This window comes from Stigmatopora argus, chromosome 15, assembly GCF_051989625.1.
Source record: "Stigmatopora argus isolate UIUO_Sarg chromosome 15, RoL_Sarg_1.0, whole genome shotgun sequence".
Classification (NCBI taxonomy): Eukaryota; Metazoa; Chordata; class Actinopteri; order Syngnathiformes; family Syngnathidae; genus Stigmatopora; species Stigmatopora argus.
Genome location: NC_135401.1, coordinates 218,182 through 229,101, shown reverse-complemented (window position 1 = coordinate 229,101; position 10,920 = coordinate 218,182). Strand labels below are relative to the sequence as shown.

The window sequence follows — 10,920 nt, the reverse complement described above, 5'->3', positions numbered from 1 at the left end:
GATCCGGTCTGAGTCTTGCGAGACGGCTGCTAACCTTTATGCAAAAGGTTCCCTTTTAATTCCACGACTCTCTCTTGTGGCTCCTTCTGCGTTTGCATTTCTGGGTCAACCCACCGAGCGACGGCTTGTCGCTCTGGAATGCACAAGGAGCCTCTCGCTCGCCCGAGGGCGCATTTGCACCCACCGGGCCATCATTTGCGCTGCAAAAAAACAAAACACCAGGTCCTATTTCCACCGTCCATGTAGCAGACAAGCTACTATCGCAGTTGTGGAAAGACTTTTCAGTCGATTGCAAAGTTGCAGAGCATTTTTTCTCGACAACCAGTGTATGAAGCCTTTTCTTTAAATGCTCCAAATGATTTTGAGCAAATGCTAGCAAAGTTCTACATGCTTATCTACAGTTTTATTGACCTGCGGGCCTTTCTCAAGTGCATGGCACGTAAAGAAAGAACCTGTAAGTCGAGGAGCGGATGTTTCACGCGCCACGATCGGGGCTCCCGAGTGATCGCGGACGTCGGTCGGCGGAGTCCAGCCGGCGAGCCAGCGAGCGTCTCCGGCCGGCCGGCGGCACGCAAGGAGAAGCAGACGTTGCATCATCGTCCCTGCAATTTCATTTTCCTCGGCGCAGTTTTTTTTTTTCTCCCAGCCTAGTCTGGTTGCGTTAGAGCTGGCAGCGGCTCCTAAAAGCTCACGGCAAATTTGACTTAACAGTCGAAAAATCTACCGCGTGGCTCACGAGCCGCAATTTGGAATGAATGGCGCCGGATTTCCGAGGGATGACGGCGGAAGATCGGCGGCCACCGTCAACAATTGGGTTATTCTTCAATTTGCACACACACACACACACACACACACACACGTTTCCCAATGAGGGGTTTTCGTGATACAGCATTATACAAGAGACTTGTATAACAGGTTACGCATGCGGTTCTTTTGGAAATGTTTAAAACCAGGTGCGTCGTTATGATGAACGCCACCATCATTAAATTAATGTCGAGCACCAACACAATTTTTTTGGACAAAAGCAGGGTCCAAGTAAAAAGGCCCTTGTCTTTTTAAGCACGACAAGACACGGATCAGTCGGCGGCGCTTCTCCTCGCCGGGGGCGCCGGAGCCTACGCCGGGTTCAAATGGCGCCGTTCATTCCACGTTTATATCGACGTTGGTCCTCTGCCATCAACTTGTATTTAATCCGTCACCAGGTCCGCTTATGTCTAGTTGACAGTTTGGCGCATTCCGCAGGGATAGGTTAACCTATTTATTGTGACCTAGATTACAAGTTAATGATAGTTGTTGTAGAAGATGTGAGCGCAAACAAACAGGTTTGAGCATGGGACAGAAGTGGCACATGGCTTCTTTTGGCTGTCTTGTGGCACATGGGAGTCACAATAGTTCTTTTGGCTGTCTTGTTTACGCATGCCTTTAAAACGCATTTGTGCTGAAGAGCTGTTGCAGAAATGTGCCATCTGGCATCTGCGTTCCTCTCTGCTAGCATGCTTCCTTAAATCACATTATAGTACTTGTATCATGACAATAAAAGCATTCAATTCAATTCAATTCAATTCTTCTACGTATAATGATGCATAGGCAAATCTTTTTTTCCAGTCATCATAAAATGATGTTAGCTTAGCATATAGAAATGAAGTTAGCACAAAGTTTTGACTCACTAACTATACCTGTATATGTACAAGTTGCACTTGAGTTGGCCCAGTCAAAAGTAAAAAAATAAATAAAAAGTGACTCATGGATGGGAAAAGAAGGTCAAAGCAAGCAGTCAGCAGCACCTGCAGACAATTTAAGAGATCAAATAAATTCCAGTCATATTTTAGGTACGCAAAAACAAAAGACACAGCGTCAGATTTTGAACCCGCCAATGAGCTGTTACAAGATGTCCTTTTGGGAATCACATCGCCGTCGTGCGTGCGGGCGGGAGATGAAAGTTAGTGGTGGAAAAGGCCCATGGCAACGCAAAAGTCAGTGGCCGCAAATGTCCGTCGCTTAAGCAAGGCCTGCTTTGTGGCATCTGATGGCTTTTGGAATCGGTCATCTATTAAAGCCCGGAGTGACCGACTAATATGTAAACACAGTGAGCGGCTGACTTAGTTAATGGCAAACAGATAGCAGTTTCCGAGCGGCAAAAGCCACGCCGCGGCCGAAAATGGCCCAAAAATGGTGAAAAATGCCATTTGGAGGCAGAGCCAGCGTTTCAACTCGGTGAACAACAGAAATGCCGGAATGGACGGCGGTTGCCCAACGATGTCCTGCAACTCGCCAGACGGTTTTGCAATTTGCACGTGGGAGTGCTTTTCTTTCCCTCCCTAAATGGAGACTCTCAAATTCTTGCAAGTGTTGGAGAATGACAAATGGCGAAAGAGCAGCAGCAGCTGCTCCGCTCTGCCGGCTCAACAAAAATATATCTATGTACGCAATAACCTTGAAGACAGTTGCCCCGGATCAGTTGTGCCTGACCTTGTTGGAGCTACCCAAGCCCACTGCTTTCAACCCTACTTTAGTGTCAAGTAAAATAGGATTTTTTTGGAGCAGGAATAATGGCCAGGTGGCACCGAAGCGGGCAAAATGCCCGTCACATGTCACCTGTTGCGTCACCGGCGCATACTGTAGAGCTCTGTTAATAGGTCGCCACCTTTCACACGCTCCTCTTAAGTGGACTTACGGAAGTACGACACATAGTTGGGGCCGAGAGTCGGGACGCCGTGGTAAGACGCCGTGGCTTGGCCTCGTCGGAGGGGATGTTTTGACCAAAGGACTTTGAAGACCTTTTGTCGACGTTTTTGCACACGCTCTCGCTGGCACCCAGGTCACACTGGCCCGGCGTATCGGCTATTGGCGCAAAACTCTTATCGCCACGACCTCGTCGCGATCTCTCCTCGGGTCAACGTCCTTGGGTAACGTTGGTCCCGGCCGGGATGTTTACGTTCCAGGTGAACTCGACGGCTAATCACAAGGACGAGTGGTACGGTGGGGGGGGGGGGGGGGGGGGGGGGGGGGGGACGGGGGCAAGCTCTCTGAGGTGACCGCTGACCGCACTGACCACGCCCCCAGCGGGCCACCGCCCACCAACATCACGTGGTTGATTGTTTGTCAAGTGAGCGCGGGGTAGCTGGAGTTCAGTGGCAATTTACACAACAGCACCACTTTTGGGAGTTGCCCAATTTATGAAAACAAGGCCACAAGCTGTCCTCACGAAAAATGACTTACTACTACACGTCTTTCGTAAGTGCCACACACACACACACACACACAAAAGCGACTGACTGGAAACGCCGTTCCTCAGTCAGCATAAAGTGTGGTCAGAGGCCCCCTTTTTTTGGCATCAGAAACGGTCGCAAGGCGGTCGCTCTCACTCCCATGATCAAGCGTGGAGGAGGGAAGACTTTTGGTGTCCTCCTCCATCGTTTGAAATTTAGCAATGTCTCCTCCCGTCGTACTTTCCCCATCGCGCTAAACTCAACCTATAACATATCTACATCTTTTTAATGGTAAGGCCAGGCCTACGACCCTAATGCCATTTTCTGGTGCCCAGTTAGTGAAGTATTAAACTTTCACATGGCAATGTACATATTTCCTTTCCTGCCTCTCTCGGTCTCTCTATTTTTCTCTCTATTTGTGGCTTTTGGCCCTTTTTTGGATGTTCCAATTTCTCGTGACCACCAGCTGCCTTTGCTCGCCATGTAAACAAAGCTGGAGAGATGTTTGTCCCTCAGAAAGCTGGCCATCCGTCCGTCGTGACCTGCAGGCGAGCGCGGGACGGCGCCTATTTCTTGCCACGTGGGAAAACGGGTCCCTAAAATTCCTTGGCAGAAGAAGAAGTGCTCTGGTGACCAATTCAATAAATCCCCAATCCATTCGGTACGAGATGTTCAGGCAAGTGTTCAGCATTGTGGAAAGAAATTGTGCAATCTGGCTGGCCTCGCTTTGTCGCTCTGCATAACACCGCCGCTCGGTGGAGAGAGGGCTTATTACAGCACCGATAGAAAAGAGGGGAAGTAACATTTCATTTCTATATACTATTTATGACTCGTGCCAATATTATCACATTTATGTAGTCATACTAAATAAAATGCAGTCAGTTGGCCTTAGTGCGAAAAGTCAACGCAATCTGGGCTCGGAACTTTGACTCGGGTGGCTTAGTCCGAATTCAAAGATGGCCGTCGAAGCCGGGGGGACCGTTGCGGCGGCACGTCACGGTCACTCGCCTCTGTCGCGGCGTAGGCGCGCGCCGAGCTTCTTTTGGAAGGTTGACGATGAGCGCCAGCCAGGCCAAGCCCAACAAGATCCGGCGGCCGACGAAGGAGGCGTACCGGTCCGGGTGCGCCTCGTTTTGGGTCACCGTCTGCAAATGGGGCATCCAAAAGGTGACGGCGACCCCGGAGCCGGTGAATTTCCAGAATCCGTGGCTGGTGCCGTTGCCTTTCAAACTCAGGCCCAATTTGGAGGCCTCTCGGATACCCTGGACAAAAAAAACATCGGACGACGACAAACGGCCAGCCGCCCTGTTGTGCTCGACATTTTCACAACTTTTAAAAGACGCCCAGAGACTGAACCGGCTCGGGACGTGTTACATAAGAGGAATGGGGATTGTGAAAATGACACGACCCTCCGGATGACACGTACATTAAAACTCGGGTCTTGGCTTCTTGGCTCGCTGGCACGGCGCGAAGAAGCCAAGGCAGAACGTGTCACGTCAAAGGAAACAAATCAAACGCTTCGCTCCGTTCCAGCTTCAAACGGCATCTGTTCAAGTATTTGGACGGGAGACGTGGAGTCTGAAAGCAAATGGCAGAAACAGGCGAGGGCTCACATGGAAATCGGGGGCTCCCGCGGCGGGTCGAAAGCCGTTCGCTTGGGCCGAGCCGGCTAGCCGTGGGCCGCGGCCCTTACCTTAGCCACTTCCTCTGGGCCGAGGAGAAGAGGGGAGGAAAAAAGGCCGGCCGAGTAGAAAAAGGGAGCAAAAAGGCCGGCTCTCCAGAGCCGAGCGCAAAGGCAAAAATTCAACTCACCCGGACGAGGCCTGCCGTGCAAAATGGACCAGTCGCTGGAAGCGGTTTCAACTAAAGGACATCTCGACTTTGCCTCGTGCCCACTTGGCGCCACCGTTGGAGTCGTACAGCTTTCTGATGCCCATAAGCCAGTCTTTTTTTTCTTTTTTTTTTAAGCGGGCTAACCGATGAGCAAACGGCAAAAAGCGAGCACTTTTAGCTTTTTTTCTCAGACTCACTTCAGCGTGTAATACGTGCTCTCGGGCTACCCGGCATCCCGAGCCATGTGTTTGCTTTAGATAGCTGGAACTTTTCCGTCGGCACACAAACACAGATGTTGACTGGCGTGTTAATGCGTGTACACAGCGGATAGGCAAAGTATGCGCCAGCCACCCCCGCCCGTTAACAGGCCCAGATAAATGGCTTCGACGACACCCGGCAAACTGTCAACAACAAAAAATAAAGGGTTGGAGGTGGCCATTTTTTACTCACAATCAGTTATACAATACACAGCGCACACTTTTCTAAGTACAAAAAAAGGATCTGGATGATTCTAAACGGGCCAGAGCAATTTCAACCTTTACCAGACGGGAGGGGCCACTCTTCGGGGTTAATTGAGGTCGTCTCGTTAGACCGTAGCAGTACAATTCCTCAACAGGGGTGGATTTAAAAAAAAAAAAAAAAGAAGAGGCCTACGCGATCTACTACATTGAACTAAAGGAAGATGGCGGGCCAGTTAAATTTTGGAGACGTCTTCCACCTTGTTGGACGGCGCCTCCCCTTCGTCGTCCTCTTTGTCGCAACTGGCGATCACGTGCGCGGCCATTCTCGATCCCGTGCTGAGGACCAGAGCCAGCCAGGCCAAGGCGAAGATGATCCAAATGCCGGCCAGGCTCCGGTACAGGGAGATGTACTCCTTGCCCGGGTCCGTCCCTGTCGGAGGAAAGGGGTCGTGTCGCTGACATTTCCTCTGCCTCCAATCATCACAATATTATGCTAGCTCCCTGCCTTTTAACCCAATTATTTTGTGCCCTTGACACCCCGAGCGCAAATTATGGACAGGCTACACCGGGGCTGGGAAAAGCGCTCCTCGACGGGCCGCCGTGGGTAGGTGCGGCATAGACGCAGAGTTGAAGCAACGGGGGTTGGCTCGCTTTGGGGGGGAGGGGGGAGCTTTTGGCTCAAGCCGTCCAGCACCGACCGACTGAGCTGACTGACAAAGTTGAACCAGCGGGGGTTGTGCTGAAATGAGACGCACCTGACAGCAATGCACTGATTGCACTTGCAGGACACTAGTATTGTGGAAAGCTTTGCTCTGTCCAGGTTCAAACCAAAGCACTCACTTTTGGCCTTTATTATAGTTTGTCCAGCCCTGTTAAATAAATGCCTAGTCTTATGGGATGCTATGTCCCTTTAATTGCTTTAATTTCTTTGAGGCACTCACTCGCTCTTCAATGGTGAAAAGTTTGTGCTTTGATGGCCCACGTTTGAAATAGGTCTAAAAAAGTCTTGAACTGGCTTTGACAGTTTACATCAGGCAGCTTTTTGTTTTCCCAGCCATCCAGCACAGACATAGCTGACAAAGTTGAATCAACGGGGGTTGGGTCACTGTGGGTGGGGAGAGAGCAGCTTTTCGCTCAAACTATCCTGCACCGACCGACGGAGCTGACTGACAAAGTTGAAGGAGGGAGCGGGGGTTGTGCTGAAACGAGCAGCAGCTGACAGCAATCCACTGATTGCACTTGCAGGACACTAGTATTGTGGAAAGCTTTGCTCTGTCCAGGTTCAAACCAAAGCACTCATTCTGGCCCTTTATTTAGTTTGCCCAGCCCTGTTAAATAAATGCCTAGACTTATGGGAGGGACGCTACATCTTCCTTCATATGTCCAACGCTTCAATTAGTTTGAGGCACTCACTCACTCATCAATGGTCAAAAGTTTGCACTTTAATGGCCCATGTTTGAAATACTCAGATAGTCAATAGGTCCAAAAAAAGCCTTGAACTGGCTGCTTTTCCTTTTCCAACACATCCAGCAAAGACATAGGTGACACAAAGTTGAATCAACGGGGGTTGGGCCAACGTGGGTGTGGACTCGGGAGGGAGCAGCTTTTCCTTCCAAGCATCCTGCACCGACCGAGCTCACTGACAAAGTTGAAGGAGGGAGCGGGGGTTGGCCTGCAAGAGAAGCACCTGATGCCAATCTACTGATTGCACTTGTGGGACACTAGTATTGTGGAAAGCTTTGCTCTGTCCAGGTTCAAACCAAAGCACTCACTTTTGGCCTTTTTTTATTTTGCCCAGCCCTGTTAAATAAATGCCTAGTCTTATGGGAGGGGCGCTACATCTTCCTTCATATGTCCAATGCTTCAATTTCATCAAGGCACTCACTCACTCATCAATGGTCAAAAGTTTGCACTTTGATGGCCCATGTTTGAAATAGGTCCAAAAAAAGTCTTCAACTGGCTGCTTTTTGTTTTCCACGCCATCCAGCACATGCATTTCTGACAAACTTGAATCAACGGGGGTTGGGCTGACGTGGGTGGGGAGAGAGCAGCTTTTGGTTCAAACCATCCAGCAGCGACCGAGCTGACAAACTTTGAACCAGCGGGGGTTGGGCTGAAATGAGAAGCACCTGACGCCAATCCACTGATTGCACTTGCAGGACACTAGTATTGTGGATAGCTTTCCTCTTTTGAGGTTGAAACCAAAGCACCCCCACAATCACTTTTGCCCTCATTTTAGTTTGCCCAGCCCTGTTAAATAAATGCCTAGTCTTATGGGGTGCTATGTTTTCCTTCATATGTCCAATAATTCAATTTCTTTGAGGTGCTCGCTCGCTCATCCATGGTCAAAAGTTGGCGCTTTGATGGCCCACGTTTGAAATAGGTCCAAAAATAGTCTTGAACTGGCTGGCTTTTCCTTCCAAACCATCCAGCACCGATCGAGCCGACTGGCAAAGTTGAAGGAGCGGGGGTTGGCCTGCGAGAAGCACCTCATTGCAATCCACTGATTGCACTCGTAGGACAGCAAATTGGTGAAAATTGTTCCTCTGCTTTCCTCTTTAGAGGTCGGAAGGAAAAAAAACACCCCCGCAACGCAACCCACTGCCTCATTTGTCATTGAATCCTGCATTCTTTTCAACGGTCTAAAAATACGGTCGCCCTCGGTTCACTCACCCACGACATAATCTCCAAAGCCGATGGTGCTGAGGGTGATGAAGGCAAAGTAGAAGCCCTCTCCGAACGTCCAGCCTTCCACGTAGCTGAAGAGAAGGGGGGGTAGCACCAGAAAGAGCAGGCTGCCGGTCAGGAAGAAGGCGCTCACCGCTAACGCCTCCACGCTTTGCTGGCACGGGAGATGGAAGAAAAAAAACGGCGTTTGAACATCTGACGGCGGCCGGCCGGCCGACCGGGAGCAAAGGCGAAGGCCCACCTTGTGCGGCACCACGGAGACCACGCCCCGCTCCAGACGACCCAGGTGAATGGTCAGACACTTGCCCAGCTGTTTGAGAAAGGCCAGGTTGAGCGGGATGCCGCACAGGGCGTAAAAGACGCAGAAGACCTGGCCGCAGACGGTGCTGGGAGACAGGTTGCCGTAGCCTGTCGACGACGGAGGAGGCGGAGGTCACGGGACCTTCAATCGGGTGGGCCGAGCGAGGGCGGCGCGGCGCGGCATGGCACGGCACAGCATGGCACGGCTCTCACCTATGGTGGTGACCACCGTGGTGGCAAAAAAGAAGGCGCTGCTGAAATCCCAGTTGCTGGGGTTGGTGGAGTTGCCGGAGGGATTCACGCCCTGTTCCCAAGCGTCTAAAATCACCTGGGAATGGATATAGCAAATATAGCATGTGATTCTCCTTCAAGACAGGTAGACAAAATGGGACAATTGCTCAGTAGGACGGTGCTTGGCCACCTCAATAGTAATCGGATTCCTTTCATTGGCCGGTCACACGTCCAGTTTGAGGGACCCAATCAATCAAAGCAAGATTTTATGGCTTACAGGGGCAGGCAAAAACGGCACCCTGGCCTTCCGCTGCATTCTTTCAACTCGGAATTGATCAAATTTCCCGAATACGGGATGAATAAAGTTATCTCATCTAAAAAACACGCAAAAGCTATTACCAAGCGGCTTTAGTCACCGTCCTAAAAACCTCGCCAGCATCGATCGGCAAATTTACTCCGTCGGCTCAAATGCCGGCCGGCTCTTTAATAATATCAATCTTTCTTTCCCTCTCCAGATATATATATACTCAGCGATTAAGCAGACCGGCGTCTACAAAGCGTGAGGGTTACCTTCCCGCCGAGCGCTCCCGTTATCTGGCATTATCTGACAATTGTGCTTGACGGCGGCGGACGAAATAGCGAGACCGGACCCACCTGAACAAACTTCTCCAAGGCGGCTCCATCCAGGCAAGTGTAATTAGCCAAGAAATTCAACTTCTCCAGTTGGAAGTGGTTTCGGTTGTTGCTCTCTGCCTCCCGTTCCAGAATCTGGAAAAGGATGGCTCCGAACAGAAGGTAGGTGAGGTGGGCCAGGGCCAGAAGCACCGTCCAGCTCACTTTGACGCCGACCAGCCGGATCCTCGCCATCAAGAAGCCGCCTCGGGGCCGCGACGGCTCGGCGGGCCGCTGCCTGGCTTTAGAGCTCGGGAACCATCGGAACATTCTAGGTCCGGGGAAACTCAGGCGGCCGTCCGGAAGGCTTCCGCCGAGCCCCCTCCGAGAGACGCCATCTCTTGACTGAGCGCCCTCCACTCGCCATAATAGCAGGGTCCTTCTTTTCTACGCCGCCATCTCCCGCTCATTGGCTCGGTCGCTATAGGGCCATCCGATTGGTCGGTGGCGGGACGTGATTTATGGACGGCGGTGGCGGTGAAGGATAAACACCTGTCCCCCATTAGGGCCCGGGCCCACAACCGTTTTAACCGTTTGCGCTAATAAGGAAGCGTCTGGCCCGCGGCACAAAAGTTAATATTTGACCGAAGTGCTGCGCTTTGCCGCGACGAGTCGAGCGGAAACTGGCGAGTCATTGGACCGCGAGCCATTTAGCGCTCTGCTCCAAAATCATACTGACTGAAGTCACACAGCAGTCATTCATTTTGTGGCATTTCACCTACGAACGTACCTAACTTGAACATTTGAACTCTCATCGGCTAGTCAAACAATAGCATCCAGTGAAAATGTACAGCCATAAAAGAGGACAACAAAAAGTATCTTCACTTACTTCCAGAAGACTCCGTCTTTCTTTCTTTCTTTCTTTCTTTCTCCAAGGCCCCGCCGATGCCAATTGTGGAGCTGCTCCATCTGTCAAACAAATCCAGGCAAGGCCACGCAAACGGGCGTGCGAGGGGGCGCCGTGTTCCCACGTGGCCGCCACTTGGCCCTTTGGGGTGCCGTCGTTGCCCGGGATGGGCTGCGGCATCCCCGTCAACCTTGCAAGGAGAAGCAGAACAGAAAATGAGGGATGGAGCGACAGTCAAGTCAAAGGTGGTGGAGTAGCAAAAGTGGCTCACCCGCTAAGAGGGAAAGCCTTTTTCTCAGTGGCATTGACTTTTTTGGGGGGAGTTTGAACTGGAATTTGAGGCAGTGTTGTCGTGCCGGCGCATCTCGTCACGACGTCATCATCGGCTCTGCGGTGGAGCCAAAGATCTACCAGTCAGTGGATGTGATAACGATGAGTCGAGTTTGTGAACCGGCACGGCATCAGCGACTACAAGAGGGCCGTCTTACTTTACTATAAAGTGTCATTTAATGTCTTTCAAAGCTTCACAATTGTTCCACTTGAACAACCATCATTCTTCAACTACTTTTTCAAGGAAAATAGACTATTTGACTATAAAAAAAATGAGCTATTTACAGTAAACAGATCCAAATGGAAAGTTTTGACATTTGCAGTTTTTTTTCTTTCTTTTTCCAGTTGC

The 10,920-nt window shown here is 50.9% G+C and overlaps 1 protein-coding gene across 2 annotated transcripts; it reads right to left on the bottom strand.

The window, feature by feature from the left end:
* Positions 1-5,467: 5,467 nt before the first annotated feature.
* LOC144090197 (potassium channel, subfamily K, member 16-like) lies at positions 5,468-10,653 on the bottom strand. 2 transcript variants are annotated; one of them, XM_077621546.1, is made up of 6 exons: positions 10,513-10,653; positions 10,224-10,431; positions 8,705-8,819; positions 8,433-8,599; positions 8,177-8,345; positions 5,468-5,933 (listed from the first exon to the last, which is right to left on the bottom strand). In XM_077621546.1, the coding sequence occupies exons 2-6, from the start codon at positions 10,419-10,421 to the stop codon at positions 5,737-5,739; spliced, it is 846 nt and encodes a 281-aa protein (XP_077477672.1). In that variant the 5' UTR covers positions 10,422-10,431; positions 10,513-10,653; the 3' UTR covers positions 5,468-5,736. The 2 variants fall into 2 exon arrangements, with proteins under 2 accessions (XP_077477672.1, XP_077477671.1); XM_077621545.1 differs by lacking the exon at positions 10,513-10,653 and having other exon boundaries at positions 9,377-10,364.
* Positions 10,654-10,920: the final 267 nt, after the last annotated feature.